This window comes from Staurois parvus, unplaced genomic scaffold (assembly GCF_062004578.1).
Source record: "Staurois parvus isolate SC_StPar_1 unplaced genomic scaffold, SC_StPar_1.0 ptg000283l, whole genome shotgun sequence".
Taxonomy (NCBI): domain Eukaryota; kingdom Metazoa; phylum Chordata; class Amphibia; order Anura; family Ranidae; genus Staurois; species Staurois parvus.
Genome location: NW_028318079.1, coordinates 9,497,796 through 9,520,361, shown reverse-complemented (window position 1 = coordinate 9,520,361; position 22,566 = coordinate 9,497,796). Strand labels below are relative to the sequence as shown.

The following is a 22,566-nucleotide window of genomic DNA, read 5'->3' as shown; positions in this document are numbered from 1 at the left end:
TGAGCCTCAGGGAACCTGCTCTCAGCTACCAACGGGACGCCCAGACTCGCTGTGCCGCATATCGGCTCCTGGATCCTTCAGGACCCCGTACGACGGTGACATGTCTTTTATCAACTTATGTCTAGTGAGTTGCTAATATTTTTAACCTTGCAATAAATTCCTTCTAATGCTGCACTTAGATTGGACCTATTTTCTCTTTCCTTGGGATTTCAGTGCAGCAGAGGCAGTGGTGTCAGTTCACTAAAAGAGGTCATGAGCACACTGGATTTCGGACAGGGTCAACAGGTATTTTTTGGTACTTTTTTAATGAGAAAGAAAATATAGGGAACTGTGCACATATTGAAGAGATGTACTTAATACTTTTTTTTTTTTGTAACTTTGACCAGACATACGCCCTCAGAGACTATATGACCCGTGCTGTTTGTGAGGCCCCCTACAGGCTAAAAATGGTGCATACACTGTGCTTTACTATTGCATACATGAGACTGTGATATATACTTTTTCTGTACTGATTGATGTACAACGGTTTGGAAAATGAACAATCACTGCAGAAAAATGCACTCTTCTCTCACTATCTACCTTTACCTCCCTGGAGAAATGTGATGGTGCTGGTTGTCCCAGCTCTGTGCAAATAAAGTTTTATAACTGCTTATCATGTGTTTTCTTCTGGCCATTTCATTCATATTCCCTGTAAGGCCTCTGTCCTGGTTCAGACTTGAGTCGCACAGAATTGCATGATGATGGAAATCACATTGTTCTCAATGATGTCCATTCACATGAATGCAACTCAGTATGGAGCAATTTTGGAACTTTGATGCTATTCCAGAACAATTTTGGCCCCATAGAGTTCAAAGGAATCACACAGAAATTGCACGTATATTCGATTCTGATGCGATCTGGAAAGTGATTTCATGTTTTTTAACCTTCAACTCTTTATCCAGGTAAAGCAGCAACACCTTGACTACTAGGGATGAAACTGCATGAAATCATGTCAAAATCACTCACAAGTCGCACTTCAAATTTATTTATTACAGGTACACTGTCAACTTACGCAGCGCTTTACATATATATTGTACATTCACATCAGTCCCTAACCCTCAAGGGGTGTACAATCTAAGGTCCCTAACTCACATTCATACATACACATACTAGCGACAATTTAGACAGGAGCCAATTAACCTATCAGCATGTCTTTGGAGTGTGGGAGGAAACCGGAGTACCCGGAGAAATCCACGCAGGCACAAGGAGAACATGCAAACCCCAGGCAGGTGGTGCCGAGGTTGGCATATGAACCAATGACCCTAGTACTGCCAGGTGGAAGTGCTAACAATTTAGCCACAATCTCCTCAAAAACGCATTGCACTTGTTTGAACCAGGCCTTAGAGTCCTGGATCGGGATTCTTGATCCAGCTGGTTACAGTCAGATCAGGAAACATCATGGGGTTGATTTACTAAAGGTAAAGAGGCTGTTCATTTTGCCCATCAGTTGAATCAGTGCCACCTAACAGTGCAGCCTCATCAGTGTCACATATCAGTGACTCCTCATCAGTGCAGCCTATCTGTGCCAATCAGTGAAGGAGACAAATTACTTTTTTAAAAACTTTATAACAGAACTAAAAAAGCTAAAAACTAAAAAAAGTTTGGTCTTTTTTGGTTTGTTTAGCAAAAAATAAAAACCCCACTGGTGATTAAATACCACCAAAAGAAAGCTCTATTTATCTAAAAAAAAAGATAAAAGTTTAGTTTGGGTACAATGTTGCATGACCGCACAATTGTCATTCAAAGTATAAGACTACTGAAAGCTGAAAATTGGTCTGGACAGGAAGGGGGTAAAAGTGCCCAGTAGGCAAGTGGATAAACCAGATACAGTGAAGGAAATGTGTTCAGCAGGATTTCTGGCTACCAGATGTCTTTTATACAGGTAACAAATTGAAATTAGAAGCAGTCTCTTAAAGGGAGTGCTGCTAATCTCATTTAATTACCTGTATAAAAGACACCTGTCCACAGGAGCAATCAAACAATCAGATTCCAAACTCTCCACCATGGCAAAGATCAAAGAGCTGTCAAAGGATGTCAGGGACAAGATTGTAGACCTACACAAGGCTGGACTGGGCTACCAAACTATGGCTAAGCAGTTGGTGTAATCATTCGTGAAATAGAAAAAACGCAAAACAACTGTCAGTCTCCCTAGGCCTGGTGCACCATGCAAGATCTCACCTCGTGGAGTGTCAATGATCATGAGAACAGTGAGGAATCATCCCAGAACTACATGTGAGGATCTTGTCAATGATCTTCAGCCACCAAGAAAACAATTGGTAACACACTATGCCGACAAGGATTGAAATCCTGAAGTGCCCACAAGGTCCCTCTGCTCAAGAAAGCAAATGTCTGAAGTTTGCCACTAAACATCTGAATGATGCAGAGGACGACTGGTTGAAATTTTTGTGGTCAGATGAGACCAAAATCGAGCTCTTTGGCATCAACTCAACAAGTTTGGAGGAAGAGGAATGCTGCCTATGACCCCAAGAACACCATCCCAACTGTCAAACATGGTGGTGGAAACATTCTGCTTTGGGGGTGTTTTTTTGCTAAGGGGACAGGATAACTGCACTGCATCAAAGGGACGATGGACGGGGCAATGTACCATCAAATCTTGGGTGAGAACCTTCTTCCCTCAGCCAGGGCATTGAAAATGGGTCTTGGATTGGTGTTCCAGCATGACAATGACCCAAAACACACAGCCAAGGCAACAAAGGAGTGGCTCAAGAAGAGTGGTTTAGCCATTCTCCACCCCTTAATCCGATTGAAAATCTGTAGAGGGAGCTGAAAGTTTGAGTTGCCAAAAGTCAGCCACCAAACCTTAAGGACTTGGAGAGGATCTGCCAGGAGGAGTGGGCCAAAATCCCTCCTGAGATGTGTGCAAACCTGGTGGCCAACTACAGGAAACATCTGACCTCTGTAATTGCCAACAAAGTATTTGCCACCAAGTACTAAGTCATGTTTTGTGAAGGGGATCAAATACTTATTTCCCTTGTGAACATGCAAATCAGTGCATCATTTGTTAGACATGTATTTCTGCTGAATTTGTTGTTGCTATTCTCTCTCTCAGTGTTACAATACACCATTTGATTTTTAGACTGATCATTTCTTTGTGAGTGGACAAACATTCAAAATCAGCAGGGGATCAAATATCTATTTCCTTCACTGTATAACCAAAAATTATCATTTATTTTAATTATGTATAATTTATTTTTTAATATTATTAGTTTTTTTTTTAAATATACTGCCTGAAGATTTTTTTTTAATACACCATAAAGGCTGTAAAAGCAATCATTTCTCCTACTACGAGAGCTGCAGTTGGTCACAGCTTGTCACATGGTACAAGGCTGTTGTGAATAGCCTTGTAGCGTGTGATCTCTGTGATCATTCACAGATTTCACTAGTAGTAAGCAATGATGTCAGGAAGTGACATCTTGCTTACTACTATTCATGTGATCACTGAGGTCCCGTACAGCGATCGGTGTTCCGCTGTGTCCGGAGGACAAAGCAGACACCGGATCGCGGTACTGCGCACTCCCATGGAGCACACACAGGCTCAAAATGCAGGCGCCATTTATGAACGGCAACCCGCTCCTGCACTGCTCCCGCCCGGCCGTTTATGGACATGTGCTGGACGAGAAGTGGTTAAAAAGGTGACAACACTGTTCATTCTGCAGTGAAATCACACATGTAGACAGGGGATGGATATTGTCCATGCCTCTGTTATTGCATGGTCCACGGTTCAGATTTTAGGTCCTTCTCAGCCCTGACAAAGGGGGACTCCTACAGCACCTGAAACACGTTGACTTTCCTATGAAGATTTTTAAATAAAATCCCATTCTGAACTTTTAGTGGAGGAGTGGTACTTCTATTACTTTTTCTATATGGTATTGCACATCTTTTTATTTTATTTTGCCCACAGTCACATCAACCTATGCTTGGAGGCCAACATTAGAAAAGGTAATGATAAAACATCAAATGTGTTTATGTGTTAAAAATACAATGAAGTCATAATAATTAAGAGCATGAAGTGACACTGTCATTTTAAGTTGCATTACAGTTAAAAAAAACAAAACAAAAAAAAAAACATATTTTGTAAATCCAGAAACGAGGCTACTGATTGTATGTGTTTTGGGATCACTCAAATTGTCCCAAAAAATATATTCTGCAGGGAGCTACAGTTAAAAGTCCACAGTGAAATCATGATACAGTTGGAAATGGCTTAGACAATCCTGAAATCCATGTGCAGATGAAACCATGCTTGATGCAAGCAGGTTAATTTTGCATCCTAAGTCCCAAGAGTTCCATTGTCCGCTGGAAGAAGGGCAGGGGTGGAGCCTGGATATGTGCAGGATACCTCCCTCGAGGATCCTTTGGCATTAACAGTTGGTGAAGGTGGAGGTGAAGAGGCATCCGATGCATCAGCTGGCTTGAAAAATGCATCTTACGAAGAATCCTCTCTTCTACCCGCTGGAGAAAACCAAGACAAAAATGAATCCGTTTGTTACCACAATGTTCAGTAAACTTCTCTGGTGTTGGATAAATACAATGGATAGGTTTTCCTATTGAGATGATTTATTAAGATGGGAAATGTCTCCACTAGGGACACAAACAACAATACAATTTAAGCAGTGAAGAGGGGTTAGAACATCTGAAATGGTTTACTATCTGCGCCTTTCTGTCACGGTGATAATCCCTTTTATTTGGAGAACAGGAATTAAGGGGGAAGTCTATCAAACAGATTCACAGGCAGAAATAAAAGCCTGACAGAAATGTAATTCTTCCTCAAGCCATCTAAAGCTAGAGAAACATTTTGGTTGAGTTTAAAGCCCAGGCTCACCCCTGCAGCCCGAGTTGTTTTGTTTACTTTTGCCCTGACTGGGTGACCATTTGCCTAGAGTTGAGCTTTCATTTTGGCTGTCTGAAGTGAAATTATGTCTCCCAATGAGTCTGGAATGCCAACGGGGCCCAAATGATTATCATCACTTTTTCCTCTTCAATGCCGTAGTATGTTATTAAATAAAAATATATTTTCTTGTGTTTATTTTTTATTATAGGTCTCGTCATAAACATCATTTTAAACAAAACAGAACTCTAGGCATATACCTACAACTACAATACAGAGGAGATGGTATCAAAAGGTTTGGGGACTACCACTGTTTACAAGAAAGTACTTTGTCTACGTTCACACACTTCCACCTTCAACATAGTCCCCTTGCAAAGCAATACAGCGCTCCCAGCGTTCCGGTCACTTCTGGAATGTGTCCTGGAGGTCTTTTCAAAGCGCATCAAGCACCTTCTGCTATTCTTGGATCTCTTCTTTACGAAGAGGGTGAAGTCTGCAGGAGCCAGATCTGGTGAGTGCAGAAGTGAGATCATTGCAGCCTGGGGTCGAACTTGGCAGCAACATGCCACATGTTCAAATTACACAAGAATAGCCTGGACTGCCTTGATGTTTCTTCAGGGGTGCCTTGGCCAAATGCCTAAAAATTGCCCAAAACCTGTACACAAGCTTGCCTTTTAGTTACACAAAGCCACAGGGTTTTCATTGTGCAACATTATGACCTTCTTAGGTGCCGGCGTCCTGACAACCATCAGTTGAAAAGCAGGATGTCAGCTGCCTGCACAGCATCCTAGTTTGACCCTTCCCTGCCCACCTCCATCAGTGCTGGGGTCATATTAGCTCAGTGATGGAGAAAAACTGAGGGAGAGGAGAAACATGGGAATACTAGTCAGTACCAGTGTGCAAAAGTGTATTTGCTTTGGAAGAATGAATCCCCTCTAATGTTGGGTGTCCTACATGTGTGGATGTTGCTGCGTTATATAAAACTTTTCACTTTTAGAATGGGGTGCCTCAAGACTGTCCATCATTTTAAAAGGGTGCCTCGGAACTGTCCATTTTTAAGGGTGCCGCGGGACTGTCCGTCATTTTTAAGGGTGCCGCGGGACTGTCCGTCATTTTTAAGGGTGCCGCGGGACTGTCCGTCATTTTTAAGGGTGCCGCGGGACTGTCCGTCATTTTTAAGGGTGCCGCGGGACTGTCCGTCATTTTTAAGGGTGCCGCGGGACTGTCCGTCATTTTTAAGGGTGCCGCGGGACTGTCCGTCATTTTTAAGGGTGCCGCGGGACTGTCCGTCATTTTTAAGGGTGCCTAAACTGAAAAAAAGGTTGAGAAACACTGCCGTAGGATATACCGACAATGGCAGCAATGTTGTGGATTGTTCTCCAATGATCATCATGCACAAATTGCCGATTGGTTTCGACATTTTCGAGGGTTGAGCTTGTTGAAGGTCTTCCTGATCTCTCCTCGTCTTCCAGTGATGTTCTTCTGCTCTGCTCTCGTGTGCTACTTGAAACACTTCAAACAACTCATTGCAGCATCGCCATAAACTTTCTGAATCATGTCAAATGTCTCTGTAGCAGATTTGTCCAGTTTCAAACAGAATTTCACGTTTGCCCTTGTTTTTTGTTTTTTTTATTGCAGTAGTTAACACTTACAGACCTTATTCCCTTACACCCCCTGTGACTGAAAAGTGAATAGAAAAGCAGTAGGTTTGATAGGCTGAACTCTGGCACTTCACTCTCTCCTCCTATCGGGATACGCCACAGCAAAAGGAAATGCAGCAAACATTACTGCCATCTTTATGCTGTTTCTCTTACTCCCAGTCTGAGCTCTGCTGTTCGGGGAACACTGAGTCACATTCAGGCACTTACACGGCTTACATTAACCTCTTACCATTCACGTAATGCAAAATGAGTGGGCTTTAGAACCCACGCATCTCATATATGCGTCCAATTCATAAAGCTCTGCCTCCCACGAAGGCGTGCTCACTTCGTATACCCAGCACAGTGACCAAGCTATCAAAGATAGCCTTTGGTCTCTATAAGGGCTCATGTACACAGGGTGTTTGGAAAACTCTTCTGAACGATGGAAACTGACTGCTGGAAAACGTAGGTTAAAAAAACGTCAGTTTAGCTGCATTTGCATACCGCATTTATGCACGTTTGTGTTTAGAAGCATTTTTAAAAGATAACCTCAGGAGACCTTCCCAAACGCCCAGAATGCACTGAAAAATAGTAAAAAATTAACTATTTCAGACATTTTGAGAAGAATAGAGAGCAGAAGCAGAGAGAGCAGTATTTGTTGAGATGACCTGTCTTTTCTGGTTGTATTCACTATGGATCCCATCATGAGCATAATGAGGTGCGTTCTACCATTGTTTCCTTCACGCGAAACCTGGAACTGACTGCGCTGGTGTGCCGGGTCCATTTGAATACATGGAAAACGCTTTGCATGCATTTCTGATGATGAAAAAAGGCTCTGGACAGCATCTGGACATGGAACAGTTAAAAAAAATGCTTCTAAACGCAAATGCTTATAAACGCAGTTAACCGCGTTTACAAGCGTTTGAAACGCTGGTAAAATCTACTCCAGTTTGCCGCGTTCAAAAAAACAACTGGAAACTCAACTGCCTGTAAACGACTCTGTGTACATGGACACATAGGAAAACATGAAGGAGAGTTCATGGGCTGCTGAAAAAAATGCTGAATGGCTCCTGAGTCAGTTTATCAGCTGCAGTGTACATGAGCCCTTAATGATTGGAAGCTGGCAGGACTGGCTCACAATCACACAACCACTGATAGGCAATTGCAATGGTCACACGATCGGCTGGTCTTTCCCACCCACCAGGCATAAAGACCCTGATACAGAGACCCTGGGCTGGGCTGGAAGGGGTTACAAAATACACGGAATGATAACAGAGCTGCATTCAATTGTGTCTTATATCTGCCTGGAGTTCACATTTCGGCAAAGAGCAGCAACGCTTCACATTGTAACATTTTGTATACTGGCTCTAGAACATTATTTATACTGGAAATGTGACAGGTACTCTTTAAGAAAATCAGCCAAGCATCTACCTGAGTTTGTGGAAGAGCCACATCAAAGGGGATGTAGATGTCCTTTCCCAAAATCTTTGCTACCCGCATGCTGTACGTGTGATCGCCAAGTACTGGACAAAACTTCAGGGTGCATTGAACCAGCAGCTGGTCTTTAAAGACTGAAAATAAAAAGTAGTAAAAAAATATAAAATAATGATAAATGCAAATAATCCTCCCCAAAAGGAGCTATTCCATTTTTACGTGACTGTAAGACAGTGGTCTCCCAACTGCGGCCCGGGGGCCAGATGTGGCCTTTTTCTTGGCTTTATCCAGCCCTTGGGACACTATTTCCCCCACTGTCAGGAACAGTGGGGGATACTGTAATTCCTGACAGACAACGGGACACCCACATTCTCCCCACTGACACCAATGATGGGACACTATTCCTCTCACTAACAAGGACGGGGCACTGCTCCTCCCGCTGACACCAATGACGGGGCACTGCTCCTCCCGCTGACACCAATGACGGGGCACTGCTCCTCCCGCTGACACCAATGACGGGGCACTGCTCCTCCCGCTGACACCAATGACGGGGCACTGCTCCTCCCGCTGACACCAATGACGGGGCACTGCTCCTCCCGCTGACACCAATGACGGGGCACTGCTCCTCCCGCTGACACCAATGACGGGGCACTGCTCCTCCCGCTGACACCAATGACGGGCACTGCTCCTCCCGCTGACACCAATGACGGGGCACTGCTCCTCCTGCCGACACCAAAGATGGACACTATTCCTCCCATTGACACCAATGATGGGGCACTATTCCTCCCGCTGACACCAATGATGGGGCACTATTCCTCCCACTGATACCAATGATGGGGCACTGCTCCTCCTGCCGACACCAAAGATGGACACTATTCCTCCCATTGACACCAATGATGGGGCACTATTCCTCCCCCAGTAATAATGATGGGGCACCATTCCTCTCACTGATACCTCCGATGGGGCACTATTTCTCTCACGAATAATGAGGCACTATTGCTTCAACTGACACCAATGAAGGACCACTATTACCGGCTACAGTCTAGCCCCCCTAAAGTCTGAAGGACAGTAATCTTGCCCTTTATTTAGAAATATTGGACACCGCTGCTGTAGATAATGTTCAACACATTGGAGGGGGGGGGGGGGGGGATAAACAAAAAAAGAAAAATGAAATGCACATCTTTTACCTGCTAAATAATGTGCATTTATTATTTTTTTGTAAACGGTAGTAAACTGGATAAAACAATCTTTATGTATCCTTTGTTACTTCTGATCTCCTGCAGCTTCTTCCTGTCTAGATGCACTCCAGTGATGGCTGCATGACATTTCTCAGGGTGGGTTTCCCGATGACAGCAGTAGACCATGCCTGTGTGATGTGGGTTCAAACAGCCACTTGTAATCTCTGTAAGAGGTCGTGTTACAGTGTGACAACACAGGAGCACAACTGGTAGACAAAGACAGAGCGTTGTCGCCCTCTAACAGGAAGTGCCTGCACAAGTACTGTACATTCATGGCAGGATCAGCAGGAATGATTAGAATGAAAGTTGCAGATATGAAAAGCTTGTATGTGATTTTAGCAATTGGATTGACATTTAACCTCTTCACGCCGGCCGAACGCAAAAGTGCGGCCTCCCGGCGTCTGGGCCTAGACGCTGAGCGGCTGCACATTTGCGTTCTATTAAAAAAGAACATATGTGCTGAGAGTGCACGCCCTGCGCGCTCCCAGGACACATGTCTGGTACTCACGGAAAGGTCCCGATCTCCACTTTTGATCGAGACCTTTCCCGATCATGTGACTGCGTGTCACGGCAGTCACATGATCCTAAAACCCCTCCCAGCTTCTGAAACCCTTATAAAGGGCCGGGAGGCGCCAGCACCAAGAGGTTAGAGCACTACGCACTCATTGAAAATATACTGTACATGGCCTTCAACCACAGGTGCGCTGCCTTTGCCCTCTGGCCTTGTTACATAGAGCAGTACAGGGGTTCTAGGACATGCAAACGTCTCACCACTGACTATCATTGAGCCTACAGAGCATTTCTGATGTACCTTTCATGGGCTGCAGCTGTAACAAAGAACAACCATCCACAGAGTCCAGAACCTTATAGAATGTACAGGTCTCCTTCAACTCTCTCCTCTCCAGGCTCCCTCTGGATGGATCAGTCACTGGAATGACCTGTACAAAAATCATAAACTGCATCTACACAGAAAAATATTTCAACACATCTGCTTATTTCATACCTCCTTCCCCCAGCAACATGTTAATGACATTTGTAAATAAAATCTTTTCATTGCATACCTTATTTTAGACCCAGTGACATTATCACTGGGTGTCTGTGCTTCTCTATGCAGTGCAGGCAGGTCATAGCTATTGTGAGGGGCCAACAAGGTGCTGTACATACAGTAGTTCCCTGAATACACCACAGCCCCCTGCTTCAGTACTCCTCTCAAGAGCCCTCAGTCCCTAAGAAAACAATGAGCTGGTTCTTGGGAGGAGTTATGCAAATATTAAAGCGTCTTAATTATTGGGAGCAGTGGGCATTCTGAGTCAGGCTTTATTTGTATGCAGACCCCCCCCCCTAGGTAACACCCCCAAGTGTTCCTGAGCCTGCATGATTGGAAAAAACTGAAATCCAATGAATGAAAGGGTTGGGCCAGGGACATTCAGGCTGGGGAGGAAAGGCCTAAAGGGTGCTGAATGTCCTCCAGCCAGAAAACGAGACAGGCCCCATGTGACCTGCTTCTAACGAACAATGGGAGAAGCCAGAGGCGTCCCTAGGTGCGATCACACTTGGTGACACCCCCTCCGACGATCCCCGCAGAATAGATCGGATCTGCAGATTGAGCATAATGGATCAGACTACAATCCATTATGCTCAATCCGCAGATCCAATCCATCCTGCGGGGATCGTCAGCTTTCTTTACAACTTATCTTTTCTTGGAGCGGGTCCGGGACAACTGCGCATGTCCTGGTTTCAGGCACGATCAATAGATCGATTGATCGTGCCTGAAACCAGGACATGTGCAGTTGCTTTAGGGGGACATATCTACATGGGAGACACATCTTGCCGATACACTGGTGTCACCCCGCAGGATCGTCCGCATGCAACCTATACGGGGCGAGACCGGACCCGCTCCAAGAAAAGGTAAGTTGTAAAGAAAGCTGACAATCGTCGGCTTGCTTTACAACTTACCTTTTTGTGGAGCGGGTCCAGTGTCACCCCTTGCGGTCGGTGTCACCCGGTGCGAACCGCACCCCCCGCACCTGCCTCGGGACGCCACTGGGAGAAGCTCACAGTGTGCAGTGAAATCAGAGTAAGCAATTACAGTACAGGAGAGGAGCTGTACAACAACAAGACTGAAGGGAAGGCTGGAGTTCAGCTTCAATCCCCGAAGGGCCACAAGCTGCTCAAATCCAATGAGACATCAAATCAACTTACCAGCCTTAGATCTTTAATACTTTCCTCCTTCAGAGATACTTTTACATCCCCTTCCGCTGGGTCTGGCACTCCTAAAGTGATAACACTGAAAAATAAGTGGCCATTATTTATAAGAAGTCTTTATTCAAATCCCAGCCACGACACTAATTACATGGAGTATGCATGTTCTCCCTGTGCCTGCGTGGGTTTCCTCCAGGTACTCTGGTTTCCTCCCAAACTCCAAAGACATGCTGGTAGGTTAATTGGCTCCTGTCTAAATTGTCCCTAGTATGTGTATGTATGAATGTAAGTTAGGGACCTTAGATTGTACACCCCTTGAGGGTTAGGGACTGATGTGAATGTACAAAAATATATATACATATATATATATATATATATTGCTGCATAAATTGATGGCGCTCTATAAGTACCTGAAATATATAATGAGTAGGATGTGTTAAACGATAACGATATTGTGAACGAAAAATTGTCGTTTTGCATACGAACGATCGATTTTCTATGCGGTGGTATGACAGTCGTACAAAAAAAATCAATCAAGCGCTATCACGCATGAGCGGAAACAGAAGATAACCCGGATGTTTATATCCAAGGAATCTTCGTAAACATGAAGGAAAAATCCAAATGTTAAAAGTAGATTGTGCTAATGAGATGATGAAACCAGAATTCTGCAGATTATATTTTATGTATCACTATTTATGTATATAAGTCATGTAATAAACGATATTATACTCATTGCTGGTAATCGTGTATATCGCTCGTTCTGTCCGGAAGGGCGTGGCTACAAGGTCACACGCACACCGCATCACTTTCACTTGTACGGAAGACGTCAACACTACGTATTGCCCAACAATTTTTTTTAGATTGGTTAATGTGGCCCACGATTTCGACCAGCGAACGAACGCCTCTTGGTCGTCGGATGACCGATCAGTTGATTTTCTAATCGTGTATTCCCACCTTAAGGCTCATCCTTGCCATTAACAGCAGCGTTGTCAGCCTGCTGTGTTCACTCCTTCAGATGGTCATTGGGTTGTCTAACAGTTCTATCAGATAAGCAGCCTAATGGCCAACTAAAGCCCAGTACACATGTACCAAAAGTTGGCCAGTTCAGCAGGAACCGGTCAACTTTCAGCACACGTGTATTGCTGTCTTCAACAGAATCCGGGCTAACAAGAGTACACAGCATGCTGACAATGCGTCTGCTAACTTTGAGGAACCAAAAAAAAATAAAAAAAAATCTAAAACCTTAAAGAGATCCCTTGCAAAGCAAAGCAACAGCTTCATCTACCTGCCCCCTCAACTGTTCTATTTGGCTGCCAGAAACAAAGAAATGAAGCCCTGTGTTTGAGTCTAGAGCTTACACAGGGCTTAGGACACTGTCTGCCTCCATGTGACATCATTGGTGGCTGTGCGACCAATCACCATTGCTGCAGGTCACATGCTCCCTGTATTTGGAAGTTTTATTATTATAATACAGGATTTATATAGCGCCATCAGTTTGCTCAGCGCTTTACAATATAACGGGAGACAATACAGTTCAATACAAGAGGGTTAGGAGGGCCTGATCCTGGGAGCAGGGGCGGACTGACCATTTGAACCTCGGGCACTGCCCAAGGGCCCGGGGTCAGTAGGGGGCCCCATGAGATGCCCCTGGTACCTTTGTCATAGTCTTTTTTCAGTTTGGGCAAGGACACAGGGGCCCCATGAGTTGTCAGTCCGCCCCTGCCTAGTACTCTACTATCTAAGACGTATGTGTTATTTATGTTTCTTCACAGAACGGCAGTACAAGATGCTGAGTAGACTGGCACAAAAACCTTCATTCAAATATATTCCTCAGTAGCAATCGACTATATAAAACCACTATGTGTACTAAATGCCAGATATTACTTTGTAAAAGCAGCAGTGACATCACTGTGCTGTACAAATCCTATGCATAGAGCAGAGATGTGGGAAAGGTCCAGCAAGCTCCACCCATTACAGGCTGCCTGCAATAAACTACAGGAGGCGGAGACAAGACCAGTCACCCTGCACAAGGAGAGAGCAGCAGTGACCGGTCTTTATTACAGGAAGCCAACATTTCACACTGGAATACTGCACAGATCTTGAAGAAATGCACAAAGCGCACCAAAATACAAGAAAAAATAAACATGACGAATGTATTTAGGCAATATTTACTTATGCCCGAGTTCAGTTGTTGCTTTGCCCTATACAGGCTCACTTGGATTCTTTTGGCATCGTACATAATGCTCACACATCTTGGGTATAACTTACAGGACTTGAAGACACAAACTCACCAGAACGTTGTAAACGGTTTCTTTGCTTTCCGACACCGAGAATAAAAATCTTCAAAGTGCTTGGTTGTCACATGGCAGGTGGAGAGGAGGACGAGCCCGGAGCTCTCCCTACAGGAGAGACAAGGAGAACAGATGACAGCCATCCTACAGAAGTGCACTCATATGGGTTACATGTCTGGTGGGGTGGGACATAAAGATGGCCATACATCACTAGAATGCCTTTTGAAAATGTTATGTCTTTGGCACATTTGTTTCATTTTCTAATGGTTAGTGGAGTCAAGTCGATGTTCGTTTGTGACATTACTGATGAGAAAATTTGAAGGAAGCTCTTGGGAGGAGTTATGCAAATATCAAAATACCTTGATGGGTGTTGCTAGGTGGGCTGTGTTTGCATGCAGATCGTCCTAGGTAATGCCTACATGTAATGCTGAGGCTCCATGATTGTAAAAACTGAATTCCAGAGATTGAAGGGGTGGGCCAGGGAGAAAAGTGCTAGATGATGCTGGATGTCCTCCACTCAGAAAATGAGGCAGGCTCTATTTGAACTGCTGCAGCTTCTAATGCACATCGTGAGAAGCTCACAGTGTGCAGTGAAATCAGAGGAAGCAATTTCAGTCCAGGCGAGGACGTAATCTGGAGCCTAGGGCAGGGGTGTCAAACTGGCAGCCCTCCAGCTGTTGAGAAACTACAAGTCCCACCATGCCTCTGCCTTTGGGAGTTATTCTTGTAATTGTCAATATTGCAATGCCTCCTGGGACTTGTAGTTTGGCAACAGCTGGAGGGCCACCAGTTTGACACCCGTGGCCTAGGAGAAACATGCCAAACTGTCCCCCCGCCCCCCAAGATGTATAACCATTATGTGTCAGCAAAAATCCCCCCCCCCAAAAAAAAGTAAAAAAACAAACAAAAAAACAAAAACAAAAACTGAGCACTAATTTGCATGCTTACTAGCTATGCATGACCACAGTGCCCAGGGCAGCTGCCCCTCCTGCCCACCCCTTGTCCCGGCCCTGTATACAACTGTGCAAGACTGAATGGAAAGCCGGAGTTCTGGCTGGAGGCTGTAAGAATGCGACTACCATACACAGAAAATAAATAATAATAATATCACATATGTACTTAGGTGCTGCTTTCACAACATGCAGTTCAGGTTCGACCTCCAACAACTGCTGTAGATCCGGTAGTAGAGACACCAGAGAGATCTCCTCTGAAGTTCCTACAGATAAAAGGAAACATTGTTAACAGGAAATGAGAATAGATGACACCACCGCCATACAGGGAAGGATCTGATTGGCTAATACAGACACTGCTCTAACCCCAATCTAATATATTGCTACATGCTGGATGACAGCTGACATCACACACATGTCCCTTTGGGGAGATTTCTCTTCACTTCCTGTCCCGAGGAGACAAAGGAAGTAAGAGGAAATCACCTGGTGTCCCCATTGGAAGAGGTCTTCACTATTCCTGTTTTGGTGACAGCTGTAAAAATTTCCCATTACTTTCTGTCCAAGTGTGGATGGTCATCAGGACAAATAGAGAGGGTGAATCTCCCCAGTATTCTGCACTCCATCTAAAAAAAAGAAAAAAAAAAAAGAAAAAAAAACAAACAATTGGCTTTAGATACTTTAAAGGTTTAGTTCAACTTCTCAGAAAGAAAAAAAAAAAAAAAGAAAAAAAAGGTGACCGAACACCCTGCCTACCTCCCGTTCCCCGTTGTACTGATGAGCTGTCAGTACACACACAGGCGGTGTAGTGTTCCAGAGATTCTCCCTCTTCTCTCTGCAGGGCTTCCGGGATGGATGATTTGTGCTGGTGCTGACCAATCAGAACCATTCTGATCCATCCTGGAAGTGATGCACAGAGAAGAGCAGAGATTTCAAATCACCAGACTGCTATACTGGCTGCCTGGGCACTGACGGCTCATCACACAAAGAGGTAAGTACAGAGGGGACCAGGGGGAAGGTGGGGAGGCTGTACGGTGTAAGTTCACCTTTTCATTGTCTCTTAAAGGTTGAACTTACACTTTAAGCTCCGTTCACACTGGGAGTTTTGAGTCGCGGGCAGAATCAGCGTGATTCTGCCCATGATTTTCATAGCGCTCTGCTATACTGACAATAACTATATTCCCTTCGCACACATTCCTGGCAGTACGGCTCATCAATAGAGGGCGCTGTACTGACTGCCAGCTGGGAGTGGAAACACCATAGGAAAAACGTCCATATTCAGTGCATTATTGTTTAAAATAATTTATTAAAGAAACAAAAATAGGTATCATACTCACAAAGGTTGGCTCTGAGGAAGAGGTTGCGTCCTCGAAACGCGTTAGCCAGTTGGTCATCCAGGGTTCCATCGTATGGACTCAGATGTTGTTTGGATCATACATCTTGTTCAGTTTGACATGCCTGTGTTATTATGTCTATTGTGAGTATGATACCTATTTTGTTTCTTCAATAAATTATTTTAAACGATAATGCACTAGGTCGGTGCGTTCTTTTTCTGTTTCTCCATTTGTATCCAGTGTATTCGGACCACCCCGGTCTGTTGAGGGCAGCAAGCAGTGCATATTCCAGAAAATTCCAGAACATTCCTATTGGGTCTACTGAGTCCTTTCCTAGCGCAGGAGTAAAGTGTTTGTTGTGTTAAACGTACATATTCGTCAGCACAGCACGGATCTCGATATGGTCCAAAAAGGTTTTCATTCCAAAAAGATCACATCGCAAAGAAAAGTGCAGCATTTCGGAGTCGTTCAGGACCCCTTCGTCACCCCTTCAAATGCCTGATGAAGGGGTCCTGTGAGGCTCCGAAACGTTGCACTTCACTTTGTGATGCGATCTTTCTTTGTGATGCGATCTTTTAGATGCCATTCATTTTAATGGCACCCTAAAGCGTGGTGCGGTTCTGCCATAAACGTAGAGCAAAAATTTGCGCTACAATCACAGCAAACCGCATCGTGCGAAGCTTGTCGCCCAAAAGAAGCTCCTTTTTGGGCAACGAGCTTCACGTGATGCAATTGCAGCACGATTTATTGCATGACAATCGTCGCAGAACCCCACTGCGTTTTTAGGTGCCTTTAAAATGAATGGCATCTGAAATTTGTGTTGTGCGATCTGTCATTTTAGCAGGGCGCTTTGAAATTGCAAAAACTCCCAGGCGTGAACGAAGCCTTAAAGTTGGCAGCAAAAAAAAAAAAAAAAATTTAATATATTCCTCAATAGCCAAATTGAATAAAAATCCATTTGTGTGCACCAAACGCCTTTAAAAACCGGGATATTACTGTGGAAACGTAGTGGTGACATCATCAGTGTGCTGTGCAGAGAGCAGAGCTGTGGGAGGGACCCAACAAGCCCCACCCACTACAGGCTGCCTGCAGAAAACAGTTGGGGGCAGAGACGAGACCAGTCACCCTGCACAAGGAGAGAGAGCAGCAGTGACTGGTCTTTATTACAGGAAGCCAAAGTTTCACTCTGGAATACTGCAGAGATGTGAAAAAAAATACAACAAAGCACAGCAAGATTCCAGGAAGAATGCACAGGGTGAATGTATTTAGACCATATTTGCTAATCCTGGAGTTCAGCTTTCAAGGTTCATGATCCGATCTCTGGCTTACATCAATGTGGAGTGGGGACAGGCTGTCATTACTGTTGTATACAATGGGTGTGTACCTGTGATCGACAGTCCTTGTGGTTTGTTAATGGCAAGGATCGGACCTAAAAAAAAACAGAACAATGCTGTAGTCAGTAAAATAAAAAAGGTATTCTAGATCTAAAACATTCAAAAGAGAGAAACTCAACACCTGGACTTTCAAGAAGGTGCCCCAAGGAGTAACACACAAGATGCCAATTGTAAAAATAGCAGGGGGGGGGTCGGAGGGTTACCTCCCCGATTACTCTTTATTAATACTCTCCTAATCATTCTACATCTTTATTCTAGATCTAAATAGGAGAACATTAAGGGCTGCTGGATCACACCAATCACGGCGTGGGAACATACGTGGAAGTGCGTGTTTTCCCACACTGCACAGGGGCGTGCTGCTGGCTACAGATTTGCGGGTGCCACTAATTCTTAATGGTGCCCCCGTGCATCTTGGAAACGTGGGTGTATTCGCAGCCACCAAAACACATGGTACCACAGTGATTTGGTGCGAAGCGATCTTAACCCCTTCCCGCCGGAGCCTCCTGGCCCTTTAAGAGTTTCAGACGCCGGGAGGCAGGGCGTGTTTTAGGGATCATGTGACTGCCGTGACGCGTCGGCACGGTGGTCACATGAGTAGGAAAGGTTCTGATCGAAAGAGCAGACCGGGACCTTTCCGTGAGTACCAGACATGGGTGCTGAGAGCGAGCAGGGCGCGTGCTCTCAGCACATATGATTTTTCTTACATGAACGCAAATGTGCGGCCGCTCAGCGTCTCGGCCCAGACGCCGGGAGGCCGCACATTTGTGTGCGGCCGGCGTGAATGGGTTAAAAGTCGCACCTGCCATACTTTTTTTTTTTGCATGGAAACATGCAGAACCATGGGAACCGGTCCTAAAGTCGAAGTTTAGTTAATCATTTGAGCACCGGAAGATTTTACCCCTTTCATGACCGGGTCATTTTTTTTTTTTTTTTTTGCTATTCAGCACTGTGCTAATTTAAACTGGCAATTGTGTCATCATGCAACACTGTACACAGATAAAATTTATATCATTTTTGTTCACACAAATAGGGCTTTCTTTTGGTGGTATTTGATCATCACTGGGATTTTTGATTATATAAACGAAAAAAGACAGACATTTAAAAAAAAAAAAAATTTATAATAAATTATATATATATATATATATATATATATATATATATATATATATATATATATATACATACATATATACATACATATATATATATATATATATATATATATATATATATATATATATATATATATATATATACACACACACATACACACACACACACACACACAGTTGTGCTCAAAAGTTTGCATACCCTGGCAGAAATTGTGAAATTTTGGCATTGACATTGAAAATATGACTGATCATGCCAAAAATGCCCTTTTACTGAAGGATGATGATCATATGACGCCATTTATTATCACATAGTTGTTTGGCTCCTTTTTAAATCATAATGATAACAGAAATCACCCAAATGGATCAGAAGTTTCCCTCCCCTGGAATGTTTGGCCTTGGTACAGACACACAAGGTGACACACACGGGCTAAAATGCCAATTAGAAGTTAATGTCCCACATTTGTGGCTTTTCAAATTGCAATTAGTGTCAGTGTATAAATAGTCAATGAGTTTGTTAGCTCTTATGTGGAAGCACTGACTAGGCTGATCCATGAGGATCAGAAAAGAACTGTAAAAAGTCCTGCGTAACAAGGTAATGGAACTTTATAAAGATGGAAAAAGACATATAAAGATGTCCAAAGCCTTGACTATGCCAATCAGTACTGTTAAATCACCTATTAAGAAGGGGAAAGTTCGAGAATCTCTTGATACCAAGCCAAGGTCAGGTAGACCAAGAAAGATTGCAGCCATAACTGCCAGAAGAATTCTTCGGGATACAAAGAAAAACCCACAGGAAACCTCAAAAGAAAAACAGGCTGCTCTGGAAAAAGATTGTGTGGTTGCAGCTACAAAAACTGGTGATTGGACCGGAAATGGGAGCAGGTACCTGTCAAATTCGGGTACCCGCTCCCCCCCTGCCCCCCAAAGGTGCCAATCCTTAATGGGGAGCGGGGGAGCAGTCCTTAAAGCGGAACTTCCCCTTTTGGGTGGAGCTCCGCTTTAAAGCGGTTATCCTCCCACAGTGCTGGAAGTTCAGCAGCAGGAAGAGGACAGGGCAGCCCTGCACTGAAGACTTCGAAGGAATCCAGCAGCCTGCACATGGATGTCAGTGGGTGCTCCCAGGTCCGGTAGAGCGCCGTTCTTTGTGGTTTGGTTTACCTTCCTTGTAGACAACATTCTGAGCCAGATGCTGGCACAGCTCCTCCTTGCTGAGTCTACTGACGGTGACGACCCCCGGGTTCCTCAGGATGCTTTGCCGGTCTCGGTCTTCCTTCTTAACCTTCTTTGTTTTATCCTGTGTTTTCAGAATCTCCTGGTACCTACCGCAAGGGAAACAACACCGTGATACATATTTCCCAACGTAACCCTGGAACCCAACAGGGATGCACCAGTGCCGATACAGGTGTCAGTGCCAATGGAGAGAACTTATACTTGTGAAAATGCTCCCAATACCAGACACCAATACTTTGTGGCGCAAAATTACTGAGCGCAAATCCCACTGCAAAGAACCATATGTGATTTGAACAGGAATGCAATGCGATTCCTGTCCAAATCACATGCGGTTTCCCCACTGCTCCTGTGTGAAGCCAAGCTTGTTATCGTAACTTTGAGCCTGAGTTCACATAGGAGGGGTGGGGGAAACCTCCCTGCATGGCGGGTTCCACCAGCTCCTGATCTGACTGCTGACATCAGTGGCTGCGGCTTTGGCTTCTCCTGCCTCTCCCATGGCTCTCTCTCCCCAGCCTCCAACAGTTCCAGCCATCCAATGGACCTCTGCCTCATCCCCCCCTGGTCCCGCTGTACCAGATTGCCGATCCCTGCTGTCAGGAGCGGTGCGGGAAACCTCCCTGCACCCATCCCCGTTGTCACGCAACGAAAAGCCGCTTCACAGGTCTGGGGATTTGCAATCCCTGCGGCTTTCTCGCCTCTCCTTGCAGGGATGACTGTATGGGCTAGGTGGCTACTGATTGGTCAGCACTGTCACATGGACAGTGCTGACCAATCAGTAGCTGTCTAGCCTGTACTGTTATCCCTGCAAAGGGAGGAGAGAAACCCCCAAGGATTGCAAATCCCCAGACCTGTGAAGCAGCTTTTCGTTGAGTGATAGCGGGGATCGGTGCAGGGAGGTTTCCCCCACCCCTCCTATGTGAACTCAGCCTCAAAGTAACTATGACAAGCCTGGCTGTGTGGGAAACCGCATGCAGTTTGGACAAGGAATCGCACCACATTCCTGTTCAAATCACATGCGGTTCTTTGCAGTGTGATTTGCGCCCATTTATATTTATGATGCAAATCGCAGCGCAAAGTATCGGTATCTACCAATAAAAAAAAAAAAAAGTGTATCGGTGTGTCAATAGAACCTACCTGACCTATAGACGTCCTATGGAGTGATGGAGTCGGAGGGCCCGATGAGACCCCCAGGGCATGACAGGGATTCCAGAACAATCATCCATTTATAGTTTCTTGTACACTTCCAGTTTCCAATAGGGTCAGTTCACGTTAATGTGATTTTCCAGTTGTAGGTGGAGCCTGGCGCTCAGAGTCATCCAATTTTTTCCTGAAGCTGACCATACACTGCACAATCTAATTGTACAATCTCCTTTACATCTGCCATCACTTATGTAGTGCAATGGCCTGCCTGGATACAAAGCGATTGGTTTCATTCAGTGAGTGCTCATTATTCATGGTGTTGGGAAGTCTAATGACTGTATAGTCACATTGTAACCTGTATGATGGCCCTAAATGAGGTCATACAATCAGATTGCACAGTGCATGGCTAGCCTTTTACCTCCTGCATTGAGATCTCCCTGTTAAGAGTGCCTAGCTTTGTCCCCGCCAACCTGGAACCCCTCATAATGGGCACAGCAGGTGTACAGACCCGAGAACTCAGCACAGAGACGGTGGGAACCCCTCATAATGGGCACAGCAGGTGTACAGACCTGGGAACTCAGCACAGGGATGGTGGGAACCCCTCATAATGGGCACAGCGAGTGTACAGACCCAGGAACTCAGCACAGGGATGGTGGGAACCCCTCATAATGGGCACAGCGAGTGTACAGACCCAGGAACTCAACGTAGAGATCTCACTAATGTCTACCAAACTCTGAACTCTCAGTTTAGGGTGGAAGGACACATGCTTCACCTGCTATCCATGCAGGAGTTACAGGCGGTGCACTCCATCTGTCCTCTCATGTCCCCATAATTATCTACATAAAGGACTCACCAGGGCACTGAGTGCCTCCTCCTTGCAGAGGGGATGTGGAGGCCAGTAATGTGACGGATCAGCCCACACACAGGCAGACAGGTCCTCTTCCAGGGCAGAGCCATCACCTCCCTCTACCCATCAGATGTCAGCACAGCCCTACCCATGCCGAGGTGGATGGCTGCAGAACGGAACTCTGTTTTCTACAGGAAACACGTGACCTCCACTTTTTTTTTTTAAATGAACTTTAATGTAAAACACTGGCAAAGTCTACAGAGTGGAGCTCCACTCGACAGAACCCGTGTCCTCCGCTACAACTTTTTTTGAATTCATTGAACTTTAATGTAACAAACAACTCATAGACACAAGGCAAGGAAGTGGAGGTCACGTGTTTCCTGTCACATATTGCCTGTGTATATTTTTCAAAGGGGCGTAGCTGCAGACTGGAGTTCCACTCTGGACAGGAAACGTGACCTCCACTCCAACTTTTTAGTGGACTCCACCTTTATTTAATGAACTTTACCCACTTGCCCTCCAGATGATTTGCCCCCTTTCCTGACCAGGCCATTTATTGCGATACGGCGCTACGGCGCTGCATTGCTTTAACTGACAATTGCGCGGTCATGCAACGCTGTACCCAAACTAAATTTACGTCCTTTTTTTCCCACAAATAGAGCTTTCTTTCGGTGGTATTTGATCTCCTCGGTGTTTTTTATTTTTTTGCGCTATAAACAAAGAAAGACTGAGAATTTTGAGAAGAAAGCAATATTTTTAACTTTTGTTATTAACCACTAGCACTAACACCCCCTTCCTGCCCAGGCCAATTTTCAGCTTTCAGCGCTGTCACACTTTGAATGTCAATTGCGCGGTCATGCAACACTGTACCC

General features: G+C 44.9%; 1 protein-coding gene across 1 annotated transcript; it reads right to left on the bottom strand.

Annotated features, from left to right (window-relative positions):
* Positions 1-1,008: 1,008 nt before the first annotated feature.
* LOC149458600 (mitochondrial mRNA pseudouridine synthase Rpusd3-like) lies at positions 1,009-21,890 on the bottom strand. Its single transcript, XM_089682077.1, has 9 exons — positions 21,701-21,890; positions 19,636-19,796; positions 17,356-17,400; positions 14,810-14,906; positions 13,691-13,798; positions 11,400-11,484; positions 10,009-10,135; positions 7,957-8,096; positions 1,009-4,509 (listed from the first exon to the last, which is right to left on the bottom strand). The coding sequence occupies exons 1-9, from the start codon at positions 21,802-21,804 to the stop codon at positions 4,315-4,317; spliced, it is 1,062 nt and encodes a 353-aa protein (XP_089538203.1). The 5' UTR covers positions 21,805-21,890; the 3' UTR covers positions 1,009-4,314.
* Positions 21,891-22,566: the final 676 nt, after the last annotated feature.